Source organism: Rattus norvegicus, chromosome 9, assembly GCF_036323735.1.
Source record: "Rattus norvegicus strain BN/NHsdMcwi chromosome 9, GRCr8, whole genome shotgun sequence".
In the NCBI taxonomy this organism is placed as follows: domain Eukaryota; kingdom Metazoa; phylum Chordata; class Mammalia; order Rodentia; family Muridae; genus Rattus; species Rattus norvegicus.
The window spans coordinates 89291557-89310435 of NC_086027.1; the positions used below are offsets into that span (position 1 = coordinate 89291557).

General features: G+C 42.0%; 1 protein-coding gene across 17 annotated transcripts in view; it reads right to left on the reverse strand.

Annotated features, from left to right (window-relative positions):
- Nucleotides 1-379: 379 nt before the first annotated feature.
- Nucleotides 380-18879, reverse strand: part of Dock10 (dedicator of cytokinesis 10) — a 257936-nt gene continuing 239436 nt past the window's right edge. For 11 of the 17 annotated variants that reach the window (XM_063267003.1, XM_063267002.1, XM_017596832.3 and 8 more), the window contains 6 exons: nt 12528-12674; nt 9748-9958; nt 7666-7856; nt 4912-5012; nt 4603-4741; nt 2515-3275 (listed from right to left, as the gene is read on the reverse strand). In XM_063267003.1, the coding sequence (XP_063123073.1) occupies nt 3081-3275; nt 4603-4741; nt 4912-5012; nt 7666-7856; nt 9748-9958; nt 12528-12674 (984 nt within the window). In that variant the 3' untranslated portion in view covers nt 2515-3080. Of the gene's footprint in view, nt 1136-2514; nt 3276-4602; nt 4742-4911; nt 5013-7665; nt 7857-9747; nt 9959-12527; nt 12675-18879 lie in introns of those variants that run through there. The other 6 variants (XM_039084669.2, XM_008767315.4, XM_063267010.1 and 3 more) reach the window with 2 other exon arrangements.

Consider the following 18879-nt stretch of genomic DNA (forward strand, 5'->3'; position numbering starts at 1 on the left):
TATTGACCCTAAGTCATTCTAATATCCTCTCTTTATAAATCCTCAGTGTGTTTAATTCATTCTTACAGGATCCTCCAGGTTGAGGCTCAGGTCCCTCTTTGGCTTTCAGTAAGGCATTAAAAAGCACAGTGTACGGACGGTTCAATAGCGAGCCAAGAAACCACTCACTGAGGCAACTTGCCCACCTCTTAGGTGCTTAGGCTGTGCCCTCACTTGCTATGTAGCTGCGGATGACCTTAAATTTCTCACCCTCCCATCCCCATCTCCTGAGTGGGATGTTGCCACCATGTCTGGTTCATTAGGTGCTGACGGTTGAACATAGGCATTTGTGCGAGCCAGGCGAGTGCCCTACCAACCGGGCTCCCCAAAGGAAATCAAGTGCAAAGTAACTGTGTTTTTATTCATATTAACAACAGCAAAATACTTTTATAATTTCACATTCCATTGCTCTTAAAAGCACATATATTACAAATGAGGGAAGTCCACAAACTTTAGAGATTAGTATTTATCAACATTTTTTACACATACACAAATACTTTAATATAACATTTGAAATGTTACCCATATAATTTTAGTACTTTCATAAGTATCAACTAAAAACTTTCTTTGAAATGTGATAAAAACCATATATTTTACAATCTTCTATTTACATCGGAAATAGGCTTAAATGTTACAAAAAACATTCACCTTGACCTTTAAAATGCGTTTACGGGGACCTGGGACTGAGGAAATTCTACCCAAGAGCAAACTCAGTTTGCTGTTGAGCTGCACGTTCGTTGGAATTTCAGAACAAACGTGCAGTGTGGCTGGATCAATACTACTCAAAGGAAACCAAGGGATCATAGAAAATGTGCAAATTCAGAGGCTGGCAAAATTCTCAAGCTAGCGAGGTAAACAAGATTAACACTGTAAAAACGTCAAATAAATTAAATCTATCTTTTTCTTCCCCGAGATTAGCTGCAAAAATTTCAAGAGTTCTCCGAGAGGTGCATCCGATGCCCCAGAGCTCCTCTCAAACTTCAGCACTGGATGAGATGGAGACCGCGGGTACAGCCGCAGCGGTCCCTTTGCTAGTTACACGTGTGGTGTAGGGTCGCTCCAGTCCGCACTTTGCTGGGTCTTCCCTGCCCGTAATCTTAAAGCAAGACAGATACAACACATGCACATTAAATAAGCAGAGATCAAATTTCATAGCCTCACACACAGAATTCAAAGCCAGAACAGTGACTCATTCCCAATGGGGCGTTAGTAAGTTTGGAAAATATCCTAGTCAAAGTAGTTCTGAAGAGCATTTTCTTCAAAGCCCATATGCTGGTCGCTATGGGGATGTTCACAGTAGCCTCACTGTACTCTTTGACTGTCAGAGTATGAATTCATAAATGTTTAAGTGCTTACAAATGTATTTGATTAATTCCAGTACCTCATTCTATTCTGAAAATTTATCATTTATATTGCTGACGTCTACCTTAAAAGGGAAAACTCATTAGAATGTTTGCATGAATGGGAGTATAAACAAATCAATCTGACTTACCTGCAAATAATATCAATATGTCTGCATGACACGTTGCCAGCTATAACAAAGTAACAGTATGGCAACAGTAGCCAAAGCCCCACAGAAACTGCCTCTTAGTGTCCCATGCTTGCCTTACACCCATCTCGGGTCAGGGTCACAAGATCCTGCGTAAGTAATTTGGCTCTTTATGTGGTTAAAGTATATCGGCGTCTGACAGCAAGACGCGCTCGCATCTCACTTTCCCGGCACCAGAACAGAATGGCTCCGCTCCCGCCTCTGTGTTTTAAGTTGGATGCTCGTGGCCACAGCTGGCTTGATTCTGCTGCCATCCTCGCTCAGTTGAAACACTGTCCAAAAGAGCATCTTGTGTTTATGCCTCATTTGCATGCTTGTATGAGTTCCATTGGCCCGAGCCAAGGAAAGGTCTTCATGGGGTTTGGCTTGGGGATGTTTATGAAAGAGTGTGAGATTCTGGCTGCCTATTAAAGGAAGGAGTGCCTGTCACTACCAATTCAAAGTACTTGTTTTCCGCATCTCCATCTCTCACACCAGCACTACTCTGTTTTGGTTCTGTTTCCTCTTCTTTTTCTTTTCCATTTTTTTAAATGTGTGAGTGCATGTATGTGCATGCATGCATGCATGACACGTTGTGCATGTGGAAGCTGGAAGACAGCCTGTGGGAGTCAGTTCCTCTTTCTACCATGTGAGTCCCAGTGGTTGAACCCAGGTCATTGGGCTTGGGGCAAGAGACTTCAACCAGTGAAGCAGTTCACTGGCCTGGACGACTATTATCATTCCTTTTTTCTTTTTGAGAAAGGATCTCACGTCCCACACTGGTCTCAAACTTGCTGTATAGCCAATTATCATCCCGAACTTCTGTTCTCCCGTATTCTCAAGTGCTGAGATCACAGGCATGTGTTATAGGCATGACCCTGTTTCCTCTTATCGTGAGTGTTTCCCCCTAAAACATGGTTTTTTTTTTTTTTTTTTTGTTTTTTGGTAATTTTCAAGCTAAGACTCTTTCTTGGCCCTGTGGGGGTGTGTAGTGCATAATTAATTTTGTGTTTCTGTTTCTATGTCAGTTGGTTCAAACTATTCCTGATTTTCAAAGCTCTGCTGGTCAGTTCTGTCAGCACTTAGTTATCTGTGCACCTGCTTTATGCATGCTCACGTTCAGACAAAGGAAAATATTCACCTACGTGACGAGGCCCCATTATATGCTCAAGACCATCTGGAAAATCACCTTTCTCTACAACAGATATATTTCTTTTACTGAATAAGGAGACTGGTGAAATCCATCAGGTTTTTCTCTTTGATTGGTTTCCAGGAAGCAGAGAGTCAACTTTTCCTTCTCTTTTTAAAGGTTTTCTTTACAACTCCCCTCCCCATTTTGTGTTTCTCTCCTCAACACCTAGCCTTTGTGTTTTTCTTTCATATTTTGAGGTATCATGAACACATTTTGGTTCTTTTTAAAAAATATTTCTATTTTTACATTAAATTTAGGAGGTGAAGGAGCACGAGTGTTCTTTCTGAAAGCTAAGCTGTCAACAGGACATGTCGTCATGTGTCAATGAAGACTTAACAAGCTGAGCCACCCACGCTGACTGGGGCACAGGACTAGTGATGTGCAGAGATGGGTGGACAGAGGCTGTAGGACAGGACAGACATACGAAGAGAAAAACATACCACTTTTGCTCACAGTACTGAGGGAAATGCTAGACACAGAGGAGCAGAAGCTGTATAGACATGGACCACGACAGAGCTGCCAGGAAAAAAAGAGAAAAATATTTTGCCAGAAAGTTCAAGGCCAGGCATGATTTCCAGTGTGAGACAAGTGTGGTTTCTCTGCTTCTATATTCATTCTCCTCATTTTAATCGCAGATTTCATAATGTCTCCCATGTGTGCTCTACTAGGGTGTTTAATTCCCACCACCTCTTAGAAACCCCCAGTTAACATGATCTGTGCTGGGAATCCTACCTATGGAGATTTATTCTTTCCATCATAAGTCAACCTACCATTCCCTCCTCCTTGAGCTACTGTGGAGTGTTAAAAGGAGTGGGCGGAAAAAGACAGGGAAGAAGGATCGTGTCCTGCATGCGCTCAGAATAACAGTTTTAGCATTTGCCTTGCTCTGTGGTGATGCTACTAGGTCACTGGGTTGCGGGGAGGAGAGGGAACCGATATGAAACCAGCAATATCACATTACTGGGAAGGCTACAGGTCACCACCCAAGGTAGAGTGTGAGGGTTTATGGGTAAGCAGGCTATGGAAATTCACTTGGTGTTCAACTGATTGGCTTTAGTGCCTTCAAATACTGACATTATAATGGCCACAATTCATGCAGTCATACAGAAAATGGTGGATACATGCCCAGGATCATGAATTGATTATGGAGTAGAGTTTGTTATATATCATATATTATGTTATCAAATTATTTGTCTGTCTGTCTGTCTATCTATCTATCTAATTTATTATCTATCATCTCTCTAGTCTACTAGCTATTTATCTATCAATCTCTCTCTCTCTCTCTCTCTCTCTCTCTCTCTCTCTCTCCCCTCCCTCCTCCATCTATCCATCCACCTTTCTATCTTTTTTTCCTTTTCTCCTAATTGTGGACCTCTGCTTGTAGTCCAGCTTCTGCTAAGGACATCTCAAGGTAAAAGACCCACAGGAAATCCTGAGGTTCACTCTGAGCATGGTATAGAAGCCCCTAGTGACAAATATGTGAAATGCCACCCCATATCTTAGGTATTGAGTTCCTCAGGGACTGATTGATTGGCAATAGGCCTTAATGGGGTGGGGGTGGATTCCCACCTTGTACTCCTCAGTGTCTAGCCAGGCCTTCAAATTCTAGAGAGTCAACACTCTGTATGGCTTGGGTAAATGCCTGTAAAATTGTGGAGAGCATTTTGGTTCTCATATTCTCTTTCTGTAAGTGTTTCTGTGCTTTGGGCCAAGAGCTATTACACACAAGGAGAGAGACTCAACCTCACAGTGTTGATGTCATGAACAATGACTTATGCACTAAGGCAAGACTCTACAGTCCCTCTAACAATAGCCAGGAACTGTCACACCAGGGGAAGCTTACCTGCTCATTCATGATGGCAGAAAGTTCCCCGAGCATGTCCTTATAATGGGACCTCAGTTCTTCCTGATATTCTAGCTGGTCCTCCTTGATGAGGCGCTCATTCACATCAAGAGCTTGCCCACACGCGTCTGCAAATTGCCTTTAACCACAACAGTAAGCAAATTAAAAGCCAGTCACAGGGAGAGGCACGGAGTTCAGTGTTTCTGGGTCCCAAGCTAGGTAGATAGACTGCCTGCCTCCTTGAATGGCATTCATGTCTTTCTGTATGAGGTAGTTAAAAGAGGAACATTCCAACAAAGAGAATCTTACCTGAATATTTCCTTCAGTAGCTTTACTTGGTTGTCAGGATACTTCTTTGCATTAGTTTCTTCAAGAAAGGCTCGAGCATAAGCCATTGGCCCAGCATTGACCTATGGGGAGAAGAGATTTGACTGAGGCTGGTTCCTTTCCCTTATGGATCATTTCCATGGGAAGGGAAAGGTCAGTTTTCTGACCAATCACGTGGTATGCTGGCACCCTCCCACCACATTGCAATCCACCACTTTGTATCTTTGCTAAAACTGCTGTTTTTCTAAGGGTCAGTAAGCCACTAATTAGATACACTATAGAGTTTGGCCTTCCCTGTTCCCCTTGCTAAATTCAGTCATGTGTCACGATGCTGTGACTTCCTCTGCACTGACACATCCCCACCTCCAAAGGAAGAGGGTGGCTAGTGAGACTTAGAATATAAAAAATACCTTGTAAGCCCCAGAAAGGTGAAGAGCTTCACAAGATGCCTCCCGGAGGTTGTGCATAAGTGACACTTGCAAGGAAGAAAGAGATGCTCACCTGGCGAGCAGACTGCCTGCCAGTTGAGCAGAGAGCTCCAGGGACTTGGTGTATGTGACTTGATACCTGTGCTGGGGATGTCTGAGTCATACATACTCCTGTGAGTAACTCCTCATGCACACTCCAGTAAGCGATCCAAAGAACCTTATTGGTTTGCCAAGCTGGACTTTGATATGGTCACTACTAGCTTTATCATTGGTTCCCTGTCTTGGATGAGCAGATGTTTGAACACATATCCCCAGGACATGTCATAGAACACAGACCCTCTGCCTCCCGTTGCCTTCACATACTGCTCGAGTGCCCTTCCATAAAACGTGGAAAAGGAGGCTCCTTTCCCTTAAGTACTTTCCCTGAAGTTTTGTATTTTTTAACACATAGTGTTTGATTTTTTTCTTCCATCAGCACTAAAATAAACACATAATTGTTATGAAGAGACATTCTATAGAGGTAGTGCACACAGCCTTGCTACTGGGTACAGCGGTACCGGTCAAACGCTGCAGGGAAAGGCATTGCTACACGTCTGCTTTTATCTATGACTTTATAGTTCCATCTTCCTTTTCCTTAATAATTTTAAAAGTTTGCTTTTGACATATTTATTACATTTATTTATTTATTTAAGCCTTTAGGGGTGGATTTTAGCTGAGTGTGACAAGTGCCTCTACCAGACACTGAAGCCACCAGCTTTCCTCGGTGGTTCCCGCATGTTTGTTTGGAGGTTCTAGCAGGGGAGCGCAGCTACTCTATACCCTTGACTGAAGACCGGTCCTCCTCTATTCGGGGAAGGTCGTCCTCTTCGACCGAGCGAGCGAGCGCACAGCTTCGGGAGGGACGCACATGGAGCAGTGAGGGAGGAAGGGGACACCCGCCTAGCCAGCCAGATCAGTCAAATCAACCCTGGCGATCAATGGGGCGACAGATGTCGAAGCCAGCTCACCCTCACATCCTCTTACATGTTGGGAAGCTTCATTTCATTCTCCCTGTCATGTGCTGTCCATTCTCTAGCCACTGTCATAGCTGACACAGGCCACGAGCACTAATGCACATTTTTTAACTATTAAACATTCTTTTTAAAAAAAATACTTTGTAACGAATAAGATTTTTTACAACAGGTCTGTGTAGAGTGCAAAATTTATTAATTGGTTCATTTATTTTTTGGGGGGATATATGATATGGGAGGGTTATGGAGAAGAGATTTTCTTGAAGCCAAATTTAGTATGTCTCTGGCTGTTTTAAAATTTTATGATAGTTTAAATCATTTATATAATGAATTTTAGTCATCTCCACACATCCTACCCCTACCACATCTATCTTTCTCTCCCATTGGAGTTTTTTTTCCCTTGAGGCTCCCTCCTACTACTTTTTTAAAATTTAGATTTAAAATGTTATTCCTGGAGAATTTTAGACATAATTACACTGTATTATCATCATGCCCATACCCCCCAACTCCTCCTGAGTCTCCCCCACTCCCTCTGGAATTAATAACCTCCTCTATATTCATTATTGTTTTGTACACACACACACACACACACCCATTCTCCAACCCCCAACAACCTCCTGAACCTGATTAGTCTTACACATGTGTATACTTGGGCTTGGGGCTGACTATCTGGGCTTGGGTGACCTACCACAGTGTTTTTCGACTAGAAGTGTGGGATCTTATGATGATCCTTTCTTTTTTCCAAATTGGCATTAATCTAATTAATTAATCTAATGCTAAAGATGCAGATAAAAGCCTTAGATGGTTAATGTTGTCAACTGACAGAATACAATATCATTTAGAAAGTCAATTTCTGGGCATGTCTGTGAGGGGATTTTCAAGATTAGTTTAACTGGTATGGGGGGGACACACTGTAAATGTGGGTAGCAGTATTCCATGCCTGGATAGAAGTGAGTTCAACACCAGCATTCATCTCTCTTTTTTTTTTCCTGACTTGGAGCACACTGTGACCAGCCATTTCATGTTCCTGCCAGCATAGCTTCCTTACCTTGATTGATGGTACTTATAAATGGTGACCCAGAACAAGTCCTCCCTCCCTTAAGTTGTTTATTCTCAGGTATTTGGAAATATTTGTTCACAGCAATGAGGAAAGTGACTGATACAGACAGTAACACCAATAGTCAAAATGTTTCTTATATACACTAAAGTATAAAGATTATATAAAACAGATTTCCAGAGCATTTTATAGCAAGTTTCTCTGGCTGTGTGAGTCTGAGTTCCGGGCGATGCTTACTGACCTTCACACTGACACTGCCCTGGAGTTTGAGCTGAAGTCTGATCATGTCCACCTCCTCTGTCGTGCACAGCTGATTAAGCTCAGAGACCTTCTTGGACATCTCATCGATTGCCACTTCAATAGGATTCAGTTCTGTGCTTGACTGGCTGATGACCTGGATCCTCTTCTTCACGTAAGGGAACAAGTGGCTTGCTACACGCAAAGGGCACACAAAGAGATTTAAAGGAAGCAAAGAAAAGTCCCAGGTTCCCCTGAAGGTCTTCAGGATTTCCTATTGTTTCCCAGAACATATCACATTCTGTCTGTGTGGTGTCCGTGGATGTGAGTTATTTTTAGCCGAGGGGGTCATCCTGTCTTACCTTTCTTAGTTTGATTTCTAGCTACTTCTCCTTGTGTCCATTTTTACCTTCACTAGTTCACATCAACCTTCTTGAGGCTGTGTTAACCCTGAGAGGATTACAGAGTGCCCGGAAACTGACCACTGTAATAAGATCCTCATGAACCTCCATGGGCTGGTTTGTGGTGGGCACATGTGTAGCAGAGGACTTCCTTGTGTGGCCTCAGTGGGAGAAGATGCACTTAATCCTATGGAAACTTGATGCCTCAGGGAAGAGGGATGCTGGTGAGAGTGAGGTGAGGGTGGGTGAGTGGGGGGAGAACCCTCTCAGAGGTGGGAGGATGGGGTAAAGAACTTGGGGAGGGGGTACTGGAAAGGGAGGGCAACTTTTGAAATGTAAATAAACAATTTAATATAAATTTAAAAAAGAATTCTCAATATATAATAGAATATAAGATGCGTCTTAACCACGACCCTCTGGGTCAGCTTTCTGAAGGCGACTTTTCGGACTTTACATGTCTGTGTTATTCTTTGCAATTCAACTCAAAACTGGGCTCTCTCAACACAGCTGAGAGTCTTCTTCCCACAGAGGCTTCACTCATTCTCTGAGGGCTTTGGCATCCTAGACCATGCCCCTATATTTTAAAACATTTATTTGTTTATACAGCCTTCCCTGGAAGTTCTTCCTTTACTTGGGTCTTTGTTCTACTCCACTCTGAGCACTGTGAGGGCTCGGTTGTGTTTTATTTACAAGGATTGCCAGGACCCTGAACAGCCCAGCCTCTAGTCAGCACCCAGTGTCTGTTGAAAAACAGGAAGGGTGACTACTTCACATAAGAGATGCAGGGAGTATGGAATTAGGTATTGCAGATCAAGGCCTACTTTCATTCAGAGACGAGCTGGAACCCTACAGTGGGTAGAATTTTACCCTAAAGTTGATTATAGCAGAGTTGCTACCTCAGAAGCAGGTAACAGAGGGTTCATGGAGAAGAGGGGAGAGTTTAGTGATGGTGTCTTTACCATAGCATGACGCCATGATAATTGTGAATATCTCAGCTCAAGGGAGAGGATGTCAAACTAATTCTATTAATAGTCTCTTCTCAAAGGTCCCCTCCCCCAGTTTTATTGTCATTTTGCCGTGGAATATGGCTATGTAGTCCAGGTTTGCTTTGAACTTAGGCTCCTTTCCACTACTGGAATTAGAGGCACTCACCACCACAGTTGGCTAAGAGGCTTCCTCTTAGCAGAACATAAAGAGGGGTGAACCTCCTGTTCCCGTAATCAACTCCAGGGCAACTTATTTTGGAAACTTATCTGCAGGATTAAAGTAATGTCATATGTGTGTACCTATGTACAGGTGCACTTGTGCATGTGCACATGCGTGCATGGAGATCAGATATCAACATGAGGGTTGCTCCTCAGAAGTCCACTATCTTGTTTTTGAGGTAGAGTCCTTTTTTGAGATAGTGACTTGGTGCTCCCTGATTAGGTTAAGCTGGCTGGCCAGTGAGTAGGGCAGGGATCCACTTGTCTCTGCCTGCCTAGGGCTGGGGTTATCAATACATGCCTGTATGCCTCACTTTCTTCGGTGGGTCCTAGGATGGAACCTATGTTTTCATGCTTGTATAACAAGCACTTTACTGAGCTGTCTCCCTCGCCCCTGCAGCAACAAATGCCTTACGCTAATCCAGCCCACAAGACTGTCTCAGCCTGAGGTGAGGAAGGTTTCTCGGTTTCTGCACTTACTGGTCAGGACTGTCCTCCGCTTGCACTGCTCAGCCACTCCACCGTGCTTCTTGCCTGACAGAGTGAAGGGCGTCTCAAAGACAAAGCGATTGATGTTGTGGTGCATTTCAAAGTCTGTCTTCCGGTCCTCTATTTCCTTCTCCTCAAAGAATGGTGTGACATAGGTCACCTGAATGTAGGCATATTTGGGATCCAGATCCTTGGGGTTTACCTGTGTCAACACATTAAGGTTTATAGAACAAGAGTTCTGAGCTGCGGGTGATTTATGAGTTCCCTTGCTGCCTCCTGGTGGATAAAAGGCACTTGTGTTCTTCAGACCACAGATTTCGTCAGACCACAGAAGCACCAGTAACTGACAGTGGGTAAGGAGCTGGCTCTGGTAGCGCAGGGTTAGAGCTAGTTCAGCCCTCTATGCCAGGGCCAGACTGCCTTGTGGGTCTTTTCAACACAGATGTCTGCCTAGGGCATTGCTTAAACTTTTATTCTATCCCTTCCGTTGTGAGTCACCCTATGCAGAGTGAAAATTTCCTGAAAGTAGAAACAAATCTCTTTGTTCCCCTGTGGGGTAGCCATATACCTAGACTGGTGTTCTCAGCTTTGGACTGGTAATATAGAGAGGTAGAGGAAGGCTCCTTGTCTCACTGGCAGATTACCTGACTGCCTATTCAATTAGTGCAAGTGTTTGTATTTTCAATTTGCGCGCGCCCGCGCGCGTGTGTGTATTGTTGTGTGTTTGCATATGCATTATTATTCATGGGCACGCATGCAGATATGAAGGCTTGGAAACCATCTTTTTACATTTTCCATCTGATATAGTTAGGCAGAGTCTCTCCATCAAACTGGTGTCTCTCAGACAGGTGAGGTTAGTCTTATTTTTCAGTTTACTCTAGGGAATCCTGGGCCCCTGCCTTTGGATGTGGACATTGCCGGTGGGTGGCCCATCGTGGCTTTCTGAGGATGTGAACTCAGATTCTCATACTTGTGGGGTTCGCTTTAACCAGCTTTAAGTATTAGGTCATCTCCCCAGCTCCAAGGTTTTGTAATTGCCATATATCAAATCCTTTATCAGCAATAAGTCATTTTGCCCAACAGCCTTGCCAGCCCTACTTTGGTTCCTAGGGTTAAGGAAATGGCCTGGAGAGCTCAAGGAGGTCTGAGGAAACATCTCTGGCTTCCCTTGAGCTTGAGGAGGATGATTCTCAGTGTGGTTGTTGAAGACATCTTGAATTTTGGACCTGTTTCCAATTTTCTTGGTCTTTGTATCCATTCACTTCTTATCCAGTTCTAGAGATTTCAGGAGCCTTTCAGATTTGTTCTATAATGCTATTTATATTTACATGGTAGGGCAGGCATAACTGTAATAATTTTACATATTAAAATAGAGGTTCTGGACAGGTTGCTAATGATCACCAGCTGATATATGGCAGTAGAGAGGAATGAAGACCCACACTGTTCTGATATTGAAACTACCCCTCTACCCCTTTTTTCTCCTCTTTGTGTTTACTTTTTTCATCTGTGTGGGTCACCACTATAATAGTTCTGCTGACTTTAATGAGAAGGCAACTGTATTTTTCAAGCTAAGAATGATGGATATATTTGTAATGACTTATACCCAGACCCATGAATTTTGTGTCAAACTTCCCGCAATATCAACTTTGTAAAAGAAACCAGGAAAGAAAAATGACTTTAATGGCTTAGTAGAACTCGATACCATTGGTCACAAACCAACTTTCCCTCTTGGTCATACTTTTGTTCAATCTGTCATTCAAAGACTTGCCTTTCTAAACAAAAATGGTCCTTCCTATCAACATGGTTTGGGCTCCTATGAATGTCCATGACTTTCAGCAACACATCTTACTCTGATATTGTCAGCTCAATGATCACCCCCTCTGGGTAGCACTGGCCAAACAATCAGAGTTGCCTACAGGCACCTGTCCTGGGATTCTCCTAAATTCCTCTAAATTCTCATGATGCTCCATTGCGTTCTGTTTAATCAACCACTCATAAAAGTTTTTCCACACATATGAACTGAGAGGTCTAGAAGAAGAGATTCTGTGCCTCAAGTTCTAGCTCTGGGTGTGGCATGTAAGTAGATGCTTGCTGGAGGTTGGCTAAAGAATGATAATGTATGAGAAGTTGGGAATAGTCTAATGAGATGATGTGTTGCTTCCTGGAGTCAAGAAGAGCTTCTTTGGATTCTCTCAAATTAATACTATGTAAAAAGCAAGTTGGGTTCTATTAGAGAATAGCTCTCAGAATGGTGGGTGAACTGGGTAAACAGGTAAGTTTCTTGCTTTTCCTCCAACTCTACTCCTGAACTCAGCTACTTCAACATTTTAACTGCTTTTCAAAAGCAAATTAATTATGGAAAAAGTAGAAGACTTGCTAAGTTGTTTCTAAAAATTATATAAAGATTACTCAAGTAAAAAATTATAATCGTGCTGGAGAGATGGCCCAGTGGTTAACAGGGCTTACTGCCCCTGGACTGGGTTAGTAGCACCCACAAGGTGGTTTACAATCACCAGTAATTCCGGTGTCCTGAGGATCCAATGCCCTCTCCCGACCTCTGTGAACACATGCACAGACATCGTATTCATAAACTCATGTAGACATGGACATAAAAATAAAATCCAAAAACTCGAAATCCAACCAATAAGCAAAATGTCTCAAACACGTTGGATAGTTCATTTCGCATGATCAGCTAGGGAATTAAAACAGTAGCTAGAAAATACAAAGACCCTAGTCAAGTCCCATCGCATGAACACTATTTGTCCCCTTACCTTGTTGGAGTCTTGAATTATCTTCACGTTGTCTGCCCCAAATTTGTCTGCATAGAGCTTGAGAAGTCTTTGGGAAATCTCCGAGAGACCCGTCAGCTTTGGCTCTTTGTAGATATACTCTTTACCTTCCTCCTCTTCAAAGAACCCCTAGGGGAGACACACAGCGAACCCCTGGCTTTATTAGAGAACTCCAGTGACAGATCACAGGCGACCAAAAAAAAGCCATATTCTTTAAAAGAAAAAAAATTCCTGTCTTTCAGTTGTCTGAAGCCATTAATTAGCAGCCTATCAAGTTCAAACCAGAAAGGGAGAGTGTAACGAGCAGAGAATACTGTGTCGTAATCAGATTTCAGCATAGGCATTCCCCCAGCCAGGGGAAGGACTGTCAGCACATAGCCTCCACGTAATTTTCCTACTTGGAGAAATCAAAGGAAGAATTTGTTTGCATCTTAAGTTGGAGGAAGAATGCCCTCTTGTGGTAGTCTTAAATAGAACACAACATTTTGAGTGATGTTTGACAGTTTTTTTTTAAGAGCATTCATTACCATTTTATGTCCCCTGTAAGTCTTTAAACGTAGACCAGGTGACACCATATGGCACTCGAGGGTACCGAAATGTGTTACTACATGTTCCCACACCCTCTTGGGTGAAGACCCGTGTCACTTTGCAGTATTATTGTGACAGATACTGCACATGGTATGCCCCAATTACAGCTACTTAAAAGTATCCACATTAATATGTCTTCAAAGACTGTAGGGTATAAGCTAGTTACACATAACTTAACGACTCGCTTTTTAAAGTCTTGGAAAGCTAGAGTTTATAGGACTAAAAATAACACCCGAGCCATCATTTTTATTTTATAAGAGCCCAGTGGGTTTTGGCCTTTATAAATCTGTCTGGTTTGAAACCAGGGAGAAAGATTCCATTATGTGTAGATAACTAAGTGAGAAATTCCTTATAATTCATTCTCTTTGAAGAGACAGGAACATGTCTCCTTCTGACCCTGTGGAATAAATGTGGGCTCAGAATACGAGATGAGTTGAGAGAGAAGACCCTACACAACTGGTTTCTTCTGATGGCCGAACTTACTTACAAATAAATTGATTTTGAGGTTTGTAAAACTACTGAGTCTAAGAATAAACAATTATTTTTTTTATATTGTTTTTGAGGAGTTTGGGAGATGGCTCAGTGGTTAAGCATTTGGAAACAAGTTCGAGGATGGGAGATTTCAATCCATAGAAGCCAGGGCTTAGGACTGTCTTCCTGTAATTCTGGTCCCAGAAGATGGAGACATGGCCCCTCCGAGTAAGCTGGCTAGAAAGACCACCCACTGGGGTTGTCTGAGAGACTCATTGAAGAAGGGAGAAAGTTGTTCAAAATGATTTTCTTCCCAGCCTTCACATGCATTTGCACACAAGTGCACTTAGACTTCCAACACATGTGTGTCCCATATACATATACACACACATAGACACAGACAAAAATGGAAGACAAAATCATTTTTGGCTAAAACATTCATTACTTGTGAAAAATTATGGACAAATGTCCTAATGTGGTGTTTTCTCATGGATGGGGTAAAGTTATCTAAAAATAATGATTAAGCTCGGCTGTCTGGTAGCAAATATTTGCATAGCCCTTGTTCTCAGGGAAGTGTGATCATTGAGAGCTCATTATCCATCATAAAGGGCTAAAGGTTTGCAGAAGCCAGTGCCCAGATCCACTTCCCAGCTCTGTTCATGTCAAACAGGCACTTCCTGTCTGCTTGATTATCCTCCTAATTGACATTGGGTTCTCAGCATGTAAGACAAGCATGTGCAGCTTTTGACACATTGACCTTTAGGACAGGGGTTGCTGTATTTGCTGCTGAATGAATAGAAGGATGAAAAAGGAAATTGTTCTTAGATGTATGTCTCAGAAAGATGTTTCCCTCAAGTATATGTGGCAAAGGTCCACTCGTTCGCTATAAAAAGTATAATATTAAGGCCCTGGGTTCGGTCCCCAGCTCCGAAAAAAAGAACCAAAAAAAAAAAAGTATAATATTGAAAAATTATCTAATAAACTTTCAAACCCACGTAGCTGATTTTGAATACCCGTGCAATCCTGAACTGCTAGAAGGTGGCCTATGATAGAAACATAGAAAGCTGAAATGCTGTTTCTGACCATCTCCCTAGACACTGTGTAGGGGTGAGAGAGAGAGGCTGGCTCTCTGTCCATGGGACAGCTGCCTATTCTGTTGCTTCCACTGATGACGAGATCTTTGCCAGATTCAAGGTCAGGAGTCAGTAGCTAAAACTGACAGATCAGAGGAGTGAGACTTGGGAAGCTGTGTGATGAAAAAATATCACTGTCTCCAAACAGGTTGAGTTTTGGTTGTATGTCAAGCTTTCTGCAATTTCTTTGCTTCAGAATACAATCTCCAGCATCTCTTGAATAAGAACTGTAACCATGTCTACCGATGTGCATCACAATATTTGGGTAACTGACTGACTGGTGAGAAACAAGCCTTATGACTTTTTCCTTTTATAGTTTTCTTTTGGTGATATGTATATGATGAATGACCGTGTGTGTGTGTGTGTGTGTGTGTGTGTCTGTGTGTATGTGTGTATGTACTCATGCGTGTGCATGCACGAGTGTGCCATGTATTTGGATCCAAGGCCAACAATGAATATCTTTCAAGTTTTAGTTTTTGAGACAAGGCTTTTTATGGACTCTGAAGCTTAAAGGTTTGACCAGGCTAGGTTGTCCAGTCACTGAGCTCCAGGTTTCTGTCTGTCTCTACTCTCTCAAGGCTGGGGTTACAGTTTGTGTTGGCTTGCCTAGTTTTTCATGGAAGTTCTGGGGATCTGAATTTGCTTACACAGCAAGCACTTTGATACTGAGCCATTTCTCTAAATCCTGAGTGTGTGTGAACCAGACCAACGGCAACTATGGAAATGTTTCGAAAGGATCCTTACCTTTGATAGGGAACCCATCAAGGCTGGCAGAGGCCACTGAGCTGCAAGGGCATGATCCGAGGGAAAGCTTCCCTCTCAGACAGGCCCACAGGGTCAATGATTTACAAGTGGAATATGGATGATGCAAACCAAGAGGCAGTCTCCCACTAGGCTTTGTGTCCAGGTTGGCTGCATTTTCAGACAATGGGAAATGTGGCGTGTACATTGCTCTAGCTGGTTTGATTTTGTTTCCAAAGGCATCTGATAATGCAGTATATGCCTTAATGTGTTGTCCTTTTGAAGCACATTCTAGTTAAACAAGTAATTTGGGTCAGTAGAGGTAACACACATAGACTGTGAAACCTCAAGGCAGCAAATATGGATAAAAATCTACTTCAATGAAATATGACAAATAAAATTATTGATTCCTTCTAGATTTTCCTTTGTAAGTTCTTCAGAATATTGAGGTGCTCTTGGCTTAGAACTAGGATGTCAAATATAAGAGCTCCTGCTACAGAATGGTCCAGAGTTCACAAATAAAACAATGCAGTCCAAGAAGAATCAGTGCAGAAAATGTTAGTAGTAGGCTAGTGGGAAGACACAGAAAGACAGAGATATTGTTCCTGGTAAATAGGAAATCACTGGTTATGTTTAAACTCTCTCTCTCTCTCTCTCTCTCTCTCTCTCTCTCTCTCTCACTCACACACACACACACACACACACAGACGAGAGAGAGAGAGAGAGAGAGAGAGAGAGAGAGAAAATAAAAGAGAGAGATATGGATGAATGGATATATAGATCAGTGACTTTCACTGTAGGCAAGGAGCTGAAAGAGTATATCACATTCCAAAGTGGAGATGTTATTTACACATGTATGTCCTCCCACCCCAAGTTCTTTTTCATTCACATTCTGAAATGCATCTACACCAAAGAAGGCATGATTGAGAGTCTATAACCATTGATGCATTGAATAAATGTCCCCCACCAAGTGTTTTCAGCTAATTAATTCCAGGGGTAACTGATGTTTGAAGCTATGCAGCAAGCATTTGTTGGCTTGCATTCTTGCTAAGGGACAGCTCCTAAGGGTTTCACTGATTACAGGCAGCTTGATTGCTACGGCTGCTTCCTTGCTCTGGCAATGGATCCTTGAGGGAACTTGGAGGGATGCTTTCTGCAGGCTGCTAGATTTGTAGTCAGTGATGCCAGTTGCTGTGTGAGAAATTCCATGCTAGGCATGACTTGCATGTTTTTACAGAGAAAAGTTCCTGCTGTGAGAAAAGAGTTTTCAATTTGTTTGCTAACGCCCGAGTCATTGCAAACCTGGTTAATATTAAATACCCTGGCCAGTACAATAAAATGAAAATGCTTGTGCACAGAGGACTCTAATGTATCCTCAAAGGATGTCGTATAGACCTAGAGCCTATTTCATGTTATATTCACATCATCTTTTTAGCATGATTACAAAGATGCATTAACATGGATGATGTGGAAAGGTGTGTTTTAGAGGAATATAAAATGCCATCTTGAATAAGAAGTTGGTTTTTTGAGGATGGGTATTATGCTAATCATACACCCTGTGGTTCCCTTCTGAGCTCTTGAACCTGTATTCTGCACAGGTTCAGGAGGATGTGCCAAGTCTACTTTTGGTTTGCTTCTCATCAAGGAGGAGGAATGGAAGTGTCTATTCCTGTTGAATACCGCAATTCACACTTGCTGGTTGGCGACCTGCTGTGTGCATTTGAATTCATTTGCATAATGATCATTAAAGCTCTAATTTGCAGCTTGTCGGGATGAACACCACAGGCTCTGTTGTTCAAAGGTAGCTGATGATGAAACCTATGGAGGGCCATGTTTAGGCAATATGATGAGATCTGGACATCATGACAAAATGGTTTCTCTTTTAAGCTCTAATTGAAATTATTTTTCTTAACCAAAGGCCACTGATAGTCCTGCCATTGTTACAAAAGAAGTCAGATGCACCTGTGGCATGTTTTAAAGAAGTCTTCAAAACAAGCAAAGTTAGATCTTTTGAAAGCAGCATCCCCCAATGACCCCCGCTGTCTATTTAGTACATGGTTTTCTGAGTATTTTTCTAGTAGGTCAGTTAAGGACTCATGAGTCCAAGTTTGTAAATGAAGGTATAAAATGCTCAGATGACATGGAGGTGGGAAGAAATTTAAAGAATTAACAAAAAAGTATGTATTGTTCAGATAAGAAGAGCTAAATGATGACAGTATGGATATTGAAACAATGTTACTTTCTACCTTAATGGACAATAATTATATCAAACCATATAAAGAAATCATTTTTTGTAGGGTAACATAATGGCCAAAGATAGGCAATTTCAAAGATTGTTTTCCTGAGAGTTTTTGATATTGGCAAGTAATTTCTGCCCTGACTACATTCTAGATAGCTCTTTACCTCTTTCTGCATCTCTGAAGACTTTGCCTGATGGGTGAAGATTTCTTCTCCTTGATTCTTTGTGTTTGGAATTGCTATGATCACCTCTGAAAATGGTCAGAATCTAACACAGAGCCCTACCTTTCAAAAGGATTCCCTGTAAAGGACTCTGGAAAGAACTGTAGTTCCTTGTAAACAGCCATTATTTCAACTTCTGACTCTTTTCAATGCCATAAGGCAATGGTTCTCAACCTGTGGGTCCTGACCCCTTAGGGGCGTCTTTCATATCAGATACCCAACAAATCAGATATTTGCATCACAATTCATAACAATAGCTAGATCCCAGTTATGAAGTAGCAAATAATTTTATGGTTGGGGGTCCCCACAACAGGAAGAACTGTATTAAAGGGTGTTAGGAAGGTTGAGAGCCACTGCCCTAAGATTTGATTCATGATAGATCAATTAAGCAGGTGATCTCCAGTATTAAGTTTATTCTGCATCTATTTAAACTACGTGCTATTCATATCTGTCTTGTGTATGTGTAAAGCTTCTAGATTACATCCTCTACTTTTTTGGAGAAAGAGAGTGTACATTAAAATGATACTCTTTTCTTTTTTTTTCTGTTTTCTTTCTTTCTTTTTTTCTTTTTCTTTTCTTTTTCTTTCTTTCTCTTCTTTCTTTTTTTTTTTTTTTTTTTGTAATTCAGGTAACTGAAATAAACAGCATTTAGCTCAAGAAATGAAAGATGTTTCCCGAAACAAATCAAAGCAGCCCTCTTGCTCTTTATATCAAATGTTGACCTGTCCAAACATGTTAAGGTTCAGTCAAGCTGTCAGGAGGGAAGTGTGAGGATGATTAGTGCATGCAAGGGATACAGAGAAGATGGACTTACCACAGCCTGGAACATTCAAGACCAAAGGAAGAAAAGAGCAAACATCTGCATTAAAAACTAGCTGGGAGGCAGCAAGTTTTCCTTCCTCCCGTGCACCAGCTTGCATCTCACACGCAGGTGTGCATGA